This window comes from Natrix helvetica (assembly GCF_964273705.1).
Source record: "Natrix helvetica genome assembly, chromosome: 10".
NCBI lineage: Eukaryota > Metazoa > Chordata > Lepidosauria > Squamata > Natricidae > Natrix > Natrix helvetica.
Window position 1 is genome coordinate 14166088 of NC_138561.1, and position 15890 is coordinate 14181977.

Below are 15890 nucleotides of genomic sequence, written 5' to 3' on the forward strand. Positions count from 1 at the left end.
AAAGTGGAAGGATGAGGTTACGCTTAAACCCCGAGTCACCAGATGCAGAAAGTCCTCGACTTAACAACAGTTCATTTAGTGGTCTCTGGAAGTTGCAAAAGCGGCACTGGCAAAAGCAACTGATAACGCTTTTGACACTTACGACCATTGCAACATCCCCATGGTCAAGTGATCAGAATACAGATGCTGGTGGCAACCGGTTCATCTTTATGACGGTTGCAGCGTCTTTGGGGTCCCCCTTTTGCAATCTATTGAGAAACAGAATCAATGGGGAAGCCAGATTCACTTAACCATTTTACTAAACAACTGCAGGGGTTCACTTAAACAGTCTAGCGCTAGTCGTCTCCCACTCTAGCGGGCGGTGCTCATCTCCGTTTCAGAGCCGAAGAGCCAGCGCTGTCCGAAGATGTCTCCGTGATCATGTGGCCGGCGTGACTAAACGCCGAAGGCGCACAGAACACTGTTACCTCCCCACCAAAGGTGGTTCCTATTTTTCTACTTGCATTTTTACTTGCTTTCGAACTGCTAGGTTGGCAGAAGCTGGGACAAGTCACGGGAGCTCACTCCATTATGGGGCACAAGGGATTCAAACCGCCGAACTGCCGACCTTTCGATCAACAAGCTCAGTGTATTTTTTACACATCCACTGTGTAAAATGGTTTTGAATACAGAGTACACGAGTATCACCATGAGATAATAATCTTTAATGAAAACAATTACTAATATTTTGAAGGAAAAAAGTTTGGAGAAAACATTTCGGCAGGTTTTTTTTTTTGGTGGGGGGGAAGAAGGCATATGGTTGAGAATTCAGTTATCATAAAGGTAATGCAATATCATTCAAACCCTGCCCATAGACCTTTGTGGACAGAAGGAAAGATTGTTGCTAAGATTTTCACCTATAAACACAACCCTGAGCATACAAACATACAGGAAGGCCTTGCCAAAGAGCAGGTGGTGAAAGAACAAATATTCTTTTACAGACTCTGAGTAATAAAATAAACATTTCTCAAATCCTTAAGAAATGGCAGAATTGGTTAAATGTTATCTGAGGTTTGTTTATGACTTTTTTTTTTCCATCCGGGATTTTTAAAAACATTTTGTTCAAGAGTTGTGATCTAAAACAGCCCCTGGCACCTGGTGATCTTTCTAATAAGGCTACCCATATTTACAAGCATCCCCAATCACTGATCGTATTCAAATGGTTTTATTCCTATTTTGATTTGTCCAGGTTTATTTTAGCATGTTGGATGAACCATACCGTTGTAATTTGCAAAACCATGGTTTGCAAATCACAATGGTAACCGGAGACTCTGGAAAGAGTGAAGGAAAGAGTAACAAATCTGATTAGAGGCTAGAGGCTAAAATGTACGAAGAACGGTTGCAGGACTTGGGTATGTCTATCCTAGAGAACTTCTGCCAGCCTAGCAGTTCAAAAGCAAGTAAAAATGCAAGTAGAAAAATAGGAATCACCTTTGGTGGGAAGGTAACAGCATTCTGTGCGCCTTCGGCATTTAGTCATGCCAGCCACATGACCACAGAGACATCTTCGGACAGCGCTGGCTCTTCGGCTTTCAAACGGAGATGAGCACCGCTGCCTAGAGTTAGGAACGACTAGCACATGTGTGCAAGGGGAACTTTTATCTTTACCCATGGTAGGTCAACACAACTACCTCCTCTTCAAGATCCCTAACAGAAATTCTTTCACACCAAACAAGGCTCCATTTTGTCTGGAATAGGAGTGGAAACAATGCAGTCTCACTAAGATTTTCAACCGCTCCCTTTTCCACAAAAACCCGCTGTTTGTTTGTATGCATGAGTATTTGACCGAATGGACTGCAGCGTAGCACGATGGGTTTCCTTAAAGGTTTGACATTGCCTTGAGTTTGCATTTCACAGTAATTTCAAAGTGGTAGCTGAATGTGAGGTGGGTGGGTGGGTGAGAGAGAGAGAAGGACTTTGCAGCAAGCTTCGGGGCACCCAGCCATTTTCGTGTAATTAAAACTTGTCGATAAAACTTGACAAACCAGTTGGGAACAATGCATTTTTTAAAATTATCAGATCTCTGCTGAACGCTACTAAGGATCTGAAGCTTCAGCAAATGTTTGTTTTTCAGGTTTACAAAGAATTGGTTTGTGTGGAATTTATTTGAACTAGGTCCAACTTGGTTCGGCCTGGCAAAGTTTGCCTGCTGACAGATTTGTCGTATTGTCACAGTCCTGAATGAGTTTTTCGTTCCCTTGTAGGAGAATGGTCAGCGTAGGTGATTGATACCCAATCTTGGAAGTGAAACTAGGTGGAGTGAGTGGATCAGGGGGAAAGTCATTCTGCCAGCTTCATAATAGAGATTATAGATTTAAAAAAAATAAAGAGATGTGGTCCCCATCTTTCTTAATCAGAACTGGAACCTTGGCAATTGCTTTCAAAGAATTTGAAAATCATTGAGATCTTCACGCATATATTCTGGCTTCTTTGGGCTCTAAACTTCCTTTTATTAAAAAGGCGTTGGATCATACAATACGAATAATAAACACGGCATGCTAGTGAGATAAGGAGGAAAATATCAGTACTTCTCTACCAACATTTTTGCCTTTTTGGGGTTCCTTTGATGCTTGCTTAGAGTAAGGTGTTACTCATTGGAAACCAAGAGCACGTATCAACTGAATTACCATATTTTTCGGAGTATAAGATGCTCCGGAGTATAAGAGGCACCTTAGTTTTTGGGGAGGAAAATAAGAAGAAAAAATCTGCCTACCAGTTAGTCATCTGGCTAGCATTCTTAGCCTGGTCAGCTTCAGCACATTAGTTCGCTGGTTGTGAGCACACACCTGCTTGAGGCTGATAAATAGCTTCAAAAGCGCAGCTGATCGTCGGAGGGAGATCCAGTGAGTTAAGCAGGCAAAGCGTGAAAGCCGTAAGACAAGGCAGCAGCTGTTCCGGGTTACCATTTTGGGCTCCGTGCTTCGCGTTTTCAGAGTCCAAACACTCCATTTAAGACCCCTTCAAGGCTGCAGGGATTGCCAAGGCATATCGCCTCAACAATGGTTGGGTGACCCAAACGTGTACATCTAATTTAAACTGAGAAATGAATGGCTAAATGCAACTACCATTGTGTTTCCGTGAGATTGCGGAACTGATGCTCCATGAATCCTCTTTTCTGCTTCTTCCCCAATGTCAGGTGTTCTAAACTACCTAAAAGAAACTTTTACTCACACCCCAAGTTACGACATGAGCCCCGCCATGTTGAGTGTGCTGGTCAAGATGATGCTCGCTCAAGCTCAGGAGTGCATCTTCGAACAGATCTGCCTTCCCGGGATACGGAATGAATTTTTCACCCTTATAAAAATGGCCCAGGAAGTGGCAAAGGTAAGCTGCGTGAGAGCAGAGTGGTAGGCATGCCTTTATCGTTTGCTGATGTCGGGACAATATGATGATTCCCTGTGAAATAGGCCTCCCAAGAATCAAAAGAAATGGCGCTCAAATGGACATCAAAGCTAGGGTTGACCCTGGGTGCTTCTTTCCGCTAATAGGCGGCCAAGTTAAGTACCTGAAGGACCCCATCACTAATTCGTATTAGTGGTTCATGGGATTTAAAATTATGAATGTAGTGGTCCGTGAGGTCCAAAAGGCTGGTTATCCCTGCTCTAATGAACCTCCCCTCCATGGCGGATCAAAAGACCAAAGCTCGTTTCAGCAGCAGAGGCTTAGAAAGCCTCTTTTCTTTCCAGAAGTTATTCTAGGCCTTTTAGATTCGGTGATGAACGTCTGTGAGGAAAACAAGACCGTCTGTCATTATTGCTAAAGTTCTTTCTCTCTTTTTTATCCTTTGTGAGAACAATGTGCATCTTTAAGTATAGACTCCAATAGCTGTTGATCAGCGCCAATACTGAGTGCCTTTGAGTGAGCTTTTAATATTCAGAGTCAGTAGCTCATACTTGTCTTGTGCTTTGTTTTTAAGGTGGGAGAGATGTACATGCTTGTGGACACCGCGATGAGTCAAGCGCCAGTCAAGGAGAACATCCCTTACTCCTGGTCAAAGCTGGCCGAAGTCAAATCGGATCATTTCAGAGCTTTGGCGCATTACTTTGTTGCCACTATGCTGAACGATCACCAGGGTAAGAAGATTGCCAGATTTGTACATTTGTTGGCCCTGCCTATCGGTGGACCAAGAAACGAGGAGTCCTTGGTGCTCTTTGAGCATGGTTGTTTTCTTGCAGAACTCTCGTTACCCAAACGGCAATCAGTGTGTGGTAGTGTCTGGGCAGTGACACATCAGTAAGAAAACAGCCAAGCTCAGAGAGCACCAAGGACATGTCATTTCAACCCTGAGCTACAAATATTCTCCTCTATTGGAGAAATGGAACCATTCTGAAAATATACCATATTGTTCGGACCGAGGCTTCCCAAGAGCATGAAGTAAACTCCTTGTCCTGACAAAAAACCCTTTTATTAATTGACTGTGAATTCTGCTTATTCACATCCAACCAAGTCTTTCGAGGGAGGATTTACAGTCACAGACCTTATCTGGCTTGGAGAGCTGCCAGGCCAATATCTGCAACACTTGGCCAGAAGTCTCAGAGAGTCACGAACCAATGAAGCGAATTAATTGTCTCCTGCAAACTCCACTCCCCTTTCACTCCTCTTTTATTTCCTCATCGTCCACCTGTGGCCTCACTCCCAAGTTGACCCCTGTTCTTTAGCCGTTCCCTTCGTCTGGCAACTCTGCTCATGCGCACACTGGGAACAGGCTCCAGCTGTTCATCTGCCTCATTGATGTCTGACTCTGAAAGCAGCTGATAACTGGCATACGGCCCTGGCCCCCTCCCTGCCTCTGACACAGAGCCTTCCCCAGACTCCAGGACTGGCCCATGTTCCTCCCCAACCTCCTCACTGTACGAATCTTCTGCCAGCTCTGCTGGCAGGCCACAACACACGTTCATTTCTATTTGGGGAGTACACAGGGGGAAGAGATCCTTTTTTTTTTTAATCTGGTAGCTTTGATTATGGGATTCAGGCTACAATGTTGACTTTTTGGAGCCCACTGCACAAACAGGTCCCACAACCCTTGTGAATCATGGAGCCTGTCTCTCTAAAGTTCACACTGTCAAAAGTCAGTGGTTAAAAGCTAAAAAAGCAACACAAGTTCCCTCCCTTAATAGGAAATACATTGGAATTGGGCACAAGTAGACTTCCCTGATGCTCTATTTTTCTTGGGGCGTTCTGGTCCCAATGTTGAGACTTTTAACCTGCTGATTGAAAGATCACTTCTGGGCAACTGATTGTTCAACAACTTTAGGAACAGACTGAAACATGAGAGGCCATAATCCCAGAAGAAAAACAGGTTCTGGAGTTGGTGGTTGCTATTGAGTGTTATTCTTTGTTCATCAGGCCTGGAGGCATCTCACCTGGACAGTAAATGAAAGTAAACCAATGTTTATCTTCTCTTTCCTTTGTTCTTGGAACCCCAGTACATCAGACCGATGATGAAGATCAACAGGAAAAGGCTTTTTGCCAGCTGTATGACCACATGCCGGAAGGGATGACACCCTTAGCTGTCTTAAGAGATAGAAGCCAGCGTAAACAGCTAGGTAAGGGTGAACTCTTTTTCAGGTCTACCTTCGGCATTTCGTCATGCTGGCCACATGACCACAGAGACGTCTTTGGACAGCGCTGGCTCTTCAGCTTTGAAACAGAGATGAGCACCGCCCCCTAGAGTCGGGAACGACTAGCACATATGTGCAAGGGGAACCTTTACCTTTATGATCCTTGATGGGCAGAGCTGTTGTGGCTTAAACAATCCAGGATTTTTATGGTGCAGAAATCCATCCTATTCATTCATTCTTTTTTTTCCCCCTTCTCCAGGAAGACTTCATTTGCACAAAGCCCTCCTTTATCATAAAGAAGCCTTAAGGGTGTGTAGCTTATGCACAAAGCTCCGGAATATAGAGATCCTTCAAGAGATTTTGTCTGTCGCGCACAAGCGGACGCTTCTCAAATATACCCAACAGGAGCAAAAAGACGACTTCTTTAGTTTGGTGCCAGCACCGGATATCCTTTGTAAGTCCTTTTCAGCCTCTGGTAACCTGGAAGTCAATCCGTTTCAGATAGTTAAATCTAAAACCAAGAATGACATGTGATTTACACCTAGTCTGGCCAGATGGAGCACTCTACTATTTGCAGCTACCATCTACTCTGGGAACTATTTCGGTGGGGCTGTCTTCGCTGTTCTTCTTTCACACATAATATCCAGATTGAATTGTCTTATACTTTCTCAGGAATACACCTCCACTCCGGGAAACTGCCCCCTCACTACATTCCATCCCATAGATTCAAATCAATCATCTATTGATGTCTGTCTGTCATACTGTCTCCCAATTTCTATCATATCATCTGTCTTGCCAGTCAGTCTGTCTGTCTATCTATCTGTCTTTCATCCAGTGTGGTGATCCTACCGGTTTAACAACTGGTTCGGTGATCGCATGCTTTGAATCAACATTGATTCAGATTCTAAGTGGATAAAAGTTTAGTTCCCATCGGAATGGATAAGATTGCTGAGCTTCTAAAGCTACAAAGGAAAAAAATCCTCAAAGTTTTAAGATTTTGCGGCGATCTTCAAGCTATGCCACTTCACCCAGCTGCTATGAAAGTGGGAGAGGGGTACAAGGAAAAAAAAAACCACCATGTTGCTGTGAGCTTCCCAGAAGCAGTTAAAAAATAATAAATCTGTTTGTTTTGCTTTTATTCCAGCCCACACAAATCACAAAATCGAACTCATTCCTCCTCTGTTCTCTAACGTGAAAGTGAGAGACTTCTTCGAAAGGCTGGTAGGTCAGAAGCTACCTGCTCTCCTGTTACTATGACAGATTGCCCTTAATGTGTGTGATTTGCATCAGAATTAAAATAGCTATGAAAATAAGCTTCTATCACTTGGGAGGGTGCAGTCAATCTATTGCTTGGGAAGGCTTCTCCCTGCAAACTAGCAGTGGGTCATGTCTACTTATGAACGTGAAGTTAAGGTTTATCTTCATTTAAGGCTAAAGGTGGTTAAGTAGGCACGCGTGTATAGATTGCTAGCCAATAATCCGGCATTGCTCAGGTATTTATTTATAGGGGGCAAACGTCCAGATCAAATGTAATTTCTAATGTTGGATTTTCCCCCTTACCAGAGGGAGCCCCCTTGTGGAATAAGGGCCCGTTTTTTCAGGTCATTTGGGGGGGGCTTTTTTTCGAGCCAAAAATGGCTTGGAACAGCCCTGAAAAAAAGCTCAAAAAACAGTCTGAACAATGGCCCAAAAACGGGCGTGCACAAAGACCAGCTGGTCAGAGCGCATGTGCATGTCGGAAACCCGAAGACCAGTTGCGTGTGCTGGCCAGCTGGTCTTTGGTTTCTGGCATTCCAGTGCGCGTACATGCACGTGTGCTCTGGCATGGGCGCGCGGTGCCTAAAAGGTTCCCCGTCATTGTTCTAGGGCAGTGTTTCTCAACCTTGGCGACTTTAAGTCCTGTGGACTTCAACTGCCAGAATTCCCCAGCCAGCACAGCTGGCTGGGGAATTCTGGCAGTTGAAGTCCACAGGACTTAAAGTCGCTAAGGTTGAGAAACACTGTTCTGGGGGAATACTGGGAGGGAGGGACGCTCCCTGTAATCTACGTGAACGTTTTTGCAAAGTGTGGATCGGATAATTTGACTCCACTGCTCTCCGTGTCTCAGGGCCCACCTGCAGTCTTTTCAGCCAAGCAGAGGTGGTCACCCCCTCGCGCCATCCGTTTCTACTGCGAAGACGGCCTGTTGGGTTTCACTCTGAAAGGAGGCTCGCCTGTACAGATCGACTGCATCGACCCAGCCTCTCCTGCAGCAGTAAGTGGACATTTTCCAACCCCCCCACAGGCTCTTCTTTCTAGAGCTCCTCGGAGTGGAAAGGGTTAATTTCAAAGGACATCTCTTCTCACGTTTCTCACAAGAAAAATGCCTTGGAATCCAGTAGCCGCCTTTCTTTGACGGGCTTTTATTTTGCTATTTGAGATTTGGGGTTCAAATAATTTAACAACCGGTTCTCTGCCCTAATGACCAGCTCAGTAGGCGGGGCTCGGTGGTCATGTGACCATTTGGGCGTGGCCAACTCAACGCCATTCACCTCGATGGGCGCTTCGTCTTAGCTGTTACAATGTAATAAGGGGTTAACGGGAGAGGCAGTTTCTGTAAGCAGGGCAATAAAGATTAGGCTAGAAACAACACCAGAAAGTTTTCTTCCTGCCTTCCTTACAGGAATTAGCCCTGTAAAGTGGAAAACAACAAAATAAGATTTCTTCCAACAACCAGTTTTCTAAACTGCTTAGAAAGTTAACAACTGGTTCTCTCGAATAGGTGCGAACCGGCTGAATCGCATCACTGCATGTCCTCCCTGATATTGCTGTTACTGAATGAGTTTGAAAAGTAGAGTTTATTGTAAGCCGTAATCTGAAAGACGGCTGGGGTTCTTCATAACACTTTTGGATTGGTACAATTTAAACATTGTATATTTTTTTTATAGCTGCACCCTAATGTGCCTTGTCGGCAATGAAAGTAGTAATCCATGTGTTCTGACCTAGGCTTCCCCAGCAGCATGAAGCTGAGTCCTCGCCACAATAAATTCCTTTTATTTAATTTACAGTGAATTCCTCTCCAATAACTTCCCGGCCCACAGTCTTTCAAGATAGTTCACAATTGCCGACTTTTATCAGGCTTGGAGAGTGGCCAGGCTGATATCTTTCAGATGCTGCAATACTTGGCAAGAATGCAGGAATGAACTAATTGTCTCCTGCAAAGACCCCTCCCCTTTTGCTCCTCTTTTATTCCCTATGGGAGGGGCCATTCACCGTCCACCTGTGGCCTTACTCCCAAGTCGACCCTTGTTCTTTCATCTGGCATCTCTGCACATGCGCACACTGGGAACAGGCTCCAGCTGTACATCTGCCTCTCTGATGTCTGAAACTGAAGGCAGCTGATAACTGGCACATGGCCCTGCTCCCGCCCCCCCTGGAGCCTTTATCAGACCAGGCCACAACATCATGTTCTTCCTCTGTTAACTTCTTTAAGACTGAGTTTATACATTGCAGTAAACCATAGACTGCTTAATCTTGGAGTAGCAAATAAACCCCAGTTGGCTAGGTCCACTTAGTATGCTAAGCCAAATCTAAGGGGGAAAAATTAGGGCTTAACAACACAATATAGAAGCACATTACCAAGATTATTTATTAATGAAATCATGAACCTATTAATTCGGAATTAAGTCCCACTAGGCATCGTGGAGTTTATTGCCACGTCATTGGTTGAGTGGTTGGGCTTAATACTGCATTGAAATCAACAGATCCTATGTGATTAGAGATAGGAGCTTAAAATCCTTATTATTTTAATCTCGTTTCCATGGTGAAGCTGGACAATTAAAGCTGGTAAGGAAAGTTACCAGATTCTGCCTGGCTTTATAATTGATGCTGAGGAATGCCCAATATTTTTTTAGTTGGCAGGTTTGAAAGAAGGAGACACGGTGATTGCTGTTGAAGGCACGGATTGCAAATGGTTGGGGACGAGGGACGTCTTGGAAAAACTCCAGAATTTGAGCGAGCAAAAGATTGAGATCCAAGTGATCAGCTGTCAAGAATATGGACCTTCCTTGGTAAGTAAAGCTGGGAACAGAATTTAACCCAAAGCCATCAGAGCTGCAAGATATTCATTGTTGTCGTTAGTTGTGAAGTCATGTCCAACCCATCGCAACCCCATGGACAATGTTCCTCCAGGCCTTCCTGTCCTCTGCTATCCTCTGGAGTCCATTTAAGCTCACGTCCACTGTTTCATTGACTCTATCCAGCCACCTCATTCTCTGTCGTTCCCTTCTTCTTTTGCCCTCCATCTTTCCCAGCATGAGGCTCTTCTCCAGTGAGTCCTTCCTTCTCATTAGGTGGCCAAAGTATTTGAGTTTCCTCTTCATGATCAGGCCTTCTAAAGAGCAATCAGGGTTGATCTCCTCTAGGACTGTCCATGTGTCTAGTTATTCTGGTGTGCAGTGTCCTATAGCATCAAAACAACTTATGTCCAGGATGTGAGGGGTCTGTAGATATTTTCACAGCCCTCTTTTTGACTCGTGCAGTGTACAGGTCCTCAATGGAAGGCAGATTGGTAGCAGTTATTTCTTTTTTGCAGTTCTAATTATCCTCTGAAGTCTATGTCTGTCTTGTTGGGTTGCAGAATCAAACCAGACAGTTATAGAGGTGCAGAGGGGCACTATCTCACTTAGCAACAAAATGTTGGGGCTCAATTGTGATTGTAAGCCGAGGACTACCTGTATAGTTTAAACATCGCTTTCCACTTTGGGTTGACTAAAACTTTTTTTTTTAATGCTGGTCTCTCTCTTTCTCTCTCTCTCTTTCCTTTACAGCATAACAAATGTGCCACTTATTCAGCGGGGATGCAGAAAACATACTCCCTTATATGTTTGGCTATGGAAGAAGAGAGGACCGACAAACCCAAGAAGCTGACGCCTAAATTATCCTTCTTGAGTTGGGGAACCAAAAACAGACAGAAAGCGGCCAGCACCCTCTGCCTCCCATCGGCTGTAAGTGGCACCTCTGCCATTAAGAAGAAACTGACAACTCCATTCACACTCTTCAGTACTGATAGTTCATTGTACTAGGACTTGGAATGGACGTTGAGAATTCACAATGTCGCTTTTAGGAATCCAGGGTGGAGTAGCCCCGACTTGAAGCCAACAACAACAATGTTCAAATCTGGCTTCAATTGTTCGCCTCGCAAGGACAGGAAAGTTTTGAAGAACTGTGTCATGTGCCTAAGGTGTTTGTCGGAGTTCTTTCAAGCTTCTGCCCGGATTCTGGCTTTGTTAGGATCTATCTTGAGAAACAACAGAATGGTTCTGCAAAGACTGAGGATTTTTTGTTTTGTTTTGTTTTAAAAAATGTGAATTTGGAACACAGTAATGCCACATGGTTGACCATCTCACCTACGTTGAGGGGAGAAGTAAATAGAACTGTATTGCCACAATGGTGCACGATCAAGGAGATACACCTGCTAATTTAATTTAAAACCCAATGAATGAGAAACAGAGTTGTAGGCCAGTTAGTAACAGTGAGTTGACAACCTACACAGAACCAAATCCTTAAATTAATTATTGAACGGCCAGGCGATGGAAAGGAAACAGGGTGAAGGAATAAATCTAACAGGGTAGGGTAGTGGCAAGGCTGCGTGTTAAGGTTTTAAAATCCTATTTGCTATTCTGCTTTGAGGTGGTTTAAACCAAGGGTCTCCAAACACGGCAATTTTAAGACTTGTGGACTTGCAGCTTCCAGAATTTTAAGAGTTGGAAGTCCACAGGTCTTAAAGGTGCCATGTTTGGAGACCCCTGGTTTAAATAAACAACATTTAAAAAAGATAAATAACATCACTCCGGGCCCAGGACTGGGAATAGGGAAGGTGGCAGCAACGCAGGGAGAATACTGACATTTGTTCTATAACCAGACCCAGATTTCCACAAGAGAATTTCAAACAACAGGGTTTTTGGCCTATTATTGAAGCCTTCCATGGGAATGGTGCGGTGGCCTAGAGGTGGAGCTCTCACCTCACAATCAAGAGGCTGTGTATCGATCCTAGGTAAGGCAGATATTCCTCTCTTTCTCAGCACAATGAGAATATATCTGCTGAACAAAACTCCGCATTGGCAACAGGAAGGGCATCTGGCCAGTAAACACTCAGCTCCTTTCAGTTGCCCAGACTTCACCCTGCAAGGGATTATGGGGTTGTTAAAAGAAGATGATGATGATGATTGAAGCCTTCCATGGACGCAACACAGGGTTATCTGGGCAACTGGACTTTGCATTTTCTGGCGCTCCAAACGGAACATGGACATGGAATAGGATGGCAGTTTCCAGAATTTCCCGCACTAAATGAGCATCTCGCCAACGACCAAAATAAACCATCCATTGACATGGCACCCGATGTGCGGTGGGAAGAAATCTCCCAAGGACAACCTTGAAACCAACCCTGGCCCTGGCGACATTAAGTAACACAGAATGGATCCATCGAAAAACAGATTCTGGTTTGCAAGATCTGATGTAACCGGGTATCGCTTTCTACACCTGCCGAGCATTAGAGCAAAGATGGAGAGGTTTCCTAACACTGTTCGTGTAGAGAAATATGCTAATGTGAACAAGAGTGTGGAAAGAGATCAGCCGGTTTGCTTGCAGATCAAATCCTTAGCGCCTGCCAGGTTTCACTTCAAATCAGTATTTCTTAATCTCAGCAACTTGAAGATGTGTGAATTACAACTTTCAGAATTCCCCAGCCGGCATGTAGATATATAGCTCAGTAATGCTGTTTTTGAGAAGGATATTAATTTACTTAGTTCATTTTATTGTCATTGCACATGGTGCAATGAAATTAAATGCCATCTTCCATGTACATTATAACTATACAAATAAAAACACACACATCCTATATAATTGAAATTGGAAACCCAATATTGCACTACACCATAGAATTCAATATAGTTACGGCCCTGGGATATAAGCTGTTTTTCAGCCTATTTGTCCTTGTTTTTATTGTCCTGTACTGTCTGCCAGATAGTAATAGTTCAAAAAAAAAAAGGGGGGGTGCCCAGAATGAGATGGTTATCCTCTTTTAGGATAACGCCCAGAAACTTAAAACTGGCCATTTGCTCCACTCGATCTCCCTTGATAAACAAGGACTGAATGTCTGATCTATTCCTTCTATAGTCCACTGTAAGCTCCTTGGTCTTATTGGTGTTTAGGACTGAGGTTTTTCTTGAGTGCCACTTGAAAGATGCATTCCAAAGGGTTGATAAAGGTAATTTAACTATGCCTTAAATCAGGGATGTCAAACTTGCGTCACAATGGCATCACATATCGGGACTTCCCCCCCCCCCCCCCCCGTGCTAAACCGGTGGGGCCAGTACATGACGTATCCAGGCCGCGAGTTTGACAGCCGTGCCTTAAGTGAAATTTAGGAGTTTAGTACACTAAAGAACAGGCCCAACTGGAAAAGTAGCTGCTGCTTGGAGTTTTACTGTCGCCGTCGAAAGTTGTAGTCTAATTCACAATAGTTTGTCTGTTAAGCCGAAATATAGCTAACAGGGTAGATCTTAAGAATGATTGACTACAAATTTAAAGAAAGGAAATCTAAGTCCCTATTGAAACTCAATGGATCCATTACCGGTAGCTGAGAAATTTTTAGAAGAAATTAGAATAGAACCGTGTTTCCCAACTTTTAAGATAGGTGGAATTACTGGCTGGGGAATTCTGGCAGTTGGAAATCCACATATATTTAGTTACTAAGGTTGAGAAATACAAATAGAATAAAGAAAAATGGGGAAGGCTGGTAGACCGGTGCCATTTTATTATTATTTTGGTCTTTTAGTGGTTCTACCCAGATGTAAATATATAAATGTGAAGCGATTATTTAAGTCCTGGCTTATATGTGACAATGAACCATTTTTCACTGCAACTATGAATGAGATAAAAAGTTTGATTTTTCTTAACTGTTGTTCAGAATGAAGGTCTGTTGTTGTTTTTTTAAAGGAAGAATGTAATATCATAGTGGCTGCTTATTCATATTGTGCAATATTCAATCAATGCTGTGGAATTAATCCTAGTGCCTAATAAAATGTAGGTTGGAAGTGGGTTGATGTGTTCATTTATACCTCATTATCTGTGATATATATTCCACTTTTGATTTTTGGAGGTGATCCAAAGAAATGTATGGTAACCGAATTTGAGTGCTATAGTATGCCATGGTTGGTTAAGCCAAAGTTAGCTCGATTCGACACTGAAGCAAAAGTAGGCAAACCTTTTGATGCAGGGCACAACATATGGTTGGTGCCCTCACAAAATGCCCACCCAAGTGGGCATAGCAGATCAGAAAATATCCATTTGTAGACAGGATGGCCAGCCTCCCAGAATCCTCTCTACCATCCTAGTGGGGGTCTTTTGGGACTCTAAAGGCATTGTTGCAAACTAGGTAACATGCTGTGTTTTCTGAAATGCTAGCTTCATACTTTTGACTACAGCCCCGATGGCGCAGTGGTGAAAGTACAGTATTGCAGGCAAACTCTGCCCGCTGCCTGGAGTTTGATCCTGACAGGGCTTGAGGTTGACTCAACCTTCCTTCCTTCCCAGATTGGCAATATGAGGGACCCAGATTGCTGGAGGCAATATGCAAATAATTCCTTGACAATGTAAACCACCACTGTGTGCTGAAAGTGCCATGAGGCAGTATATAAGCCTAACTGCTGTTGTTATTGGATTATAAGAACCGTGGTGGCGCAGTGGTTAGAATGTAGTATTGCAGGCTAATTCTGCCGACTGCCAGCAGTTCGATCCTGACTGTCTCAAGGTTGACTCAGCCTTCCATCCTTCCAAGGTCAGTAAAATGACCCAGATTGTTAGGGAAAATATGCTGACTCTGTAAACCACTTAGATGTAGAGGACGCTATAATATATATGCACACAGGAGAAACATCTCAATGACCAAAAATCTTATCTTCCTTTCTTTGCTTCTCCCAAGTATTTCCAAGATTACCAAATGTCGATTTACGGTCTTTTTCTTTAAAAAAAAAAAAGGGCCTTGGACTGAAACCTTGTAAATCTGCAGGGCTACCTTCGGATAAGTAGCAGGGAAAAAATGAGATTAAGAATCTAACTGCTCCTTTAAAAAAAAAAAAACAAGATTAAATGACCACAGCTGAACTTCCTGGAGAAAGAGCAAGATACCCGAGGGCACTTTTCATTATCTTTCAGGCAAGACAAGATTGCTTTAATGGTTTTGCCCTTTTGTTGACTCAGAGGGCACTGAGGGAAAGAATCTCAATCATTTTAACCGATTTCATTGTATTTAAGTACAATGATAATAAAGATAATATTTATACTTTAACACCATGTCTTCCTGCTTGTATCCGCAAAATCTCCCCCTTCCATATTGCAGCACCTGCTTTTGAACGGGCCCTGGTTTAAAATTTCTGCCCTTTAGCAAAAGTACCGCATTAACTCGTTTTGCCTTCTCAATCTTCCTGCTGTTAACTGTGGTATTCAGTCATGAAAAAAAAAGTTCATCCTTGGCTTAAAACAATATCAACCCTGTCACAAAAATGCCTCTAATAATATTGTCGAAAACAGCTTTAACCGCCTTCTCTTCTCAGTTAGGTAGCTGTACTTATTCAATCTCAGCTACTTTCAAAAATAATACGCAGAGGTGTTGTGGAGTTACCAGCCTGATTTGGAAATAAGTAAACTGTTGTGATCTGCCAGCAGAGTCGGACAGTAAGGAAGTTGGGGAGAAGCATGGGCCAGTCCTGGAGGCTGGGGAAGGCTCAGATGACGGCTCTGCATCCGAAGCAGAGAGGGCGCCGAGGCCGTCTGGCAGTGATCAGGTACCTACGGAGTTAGACAGCAGTGAGGCAGAGGAATAGCTGGAGCCTGTTCCCAGTGTGCGCATGCGCAGAGCTGCCAAAAGAAAGGAACAACCCAGAAACCAGGGTACACTTGGGAGTAAAGTCACAGGTGGAAGGTGACTGGCCTCTCCAATAGGACATAAAAGAGGAACGAAAGGGGAGTGGGCTTTTGCAACGAACCAATTCGTTCATTTGGTCGTTAAGATTCAGGAGTGTGAAGATCTGCCCGTGAATCTCAGAGACTCTGTGCCCAGTCTTTCCTTGCAGGGCACCTCATTTGGAAAATATTTACATGGCAGCTTTCCAAGATAGATGAGGTCTGTAGTCATAAATATTCCTTTGAAAGACTGTTTGCCAGGCCTTGCTGAATGTGAATGAGAGGAATTCACATTCATTTAATAAAAGGGGTTTTGTCGGGACCAAGACTCTGCCTTGTGCTTAGGGA

The 15890-nt window shown here is 43.7% G+C and overlaps 1 protein-coding gene across 1 annotated transcript in view; it reads left to right on the top strand.

Moving 5' to 3' along the window:
• The window catches only part of RHPN2 (rhophilin Rho GTPase binding protein 2), a 39542-nt gene extending 25808 nt beyond the window's left edge, over positions 1-13734 (top strand). Inside the window, exons 8-15 of the mRNA XM_081963656.1 lie at positions 3176-3363; positions 3956-4112; positions 5466-5585; positions 5860-6054; positions 6745-6821; positions 7708-7854; positions 9494-9649; positions 10409-13734. Of these exons, the coding sequence (XP_081819782.1) occupies positions 3176-3363; positions 3956-4112; positions 5466-5585; positions 5860-6054; positions 6745-6821; positions 7708-7854; positions 9494-9649; positions 10409-10663 (1295 nt within the window). The 3' untranslated portion in view covers positions 10664-13734. The remainder of the gene's footprint in view (positions 1-3175; positions 3364-3955; positions 4113-5465; positions 5586-5859; positions 6055-6744; positions 6822-7707; positions 7855-9493; positions 9650-10408) is intronic.
• Positions 13735-15890: the final 2156 nt, after the last annotated feature.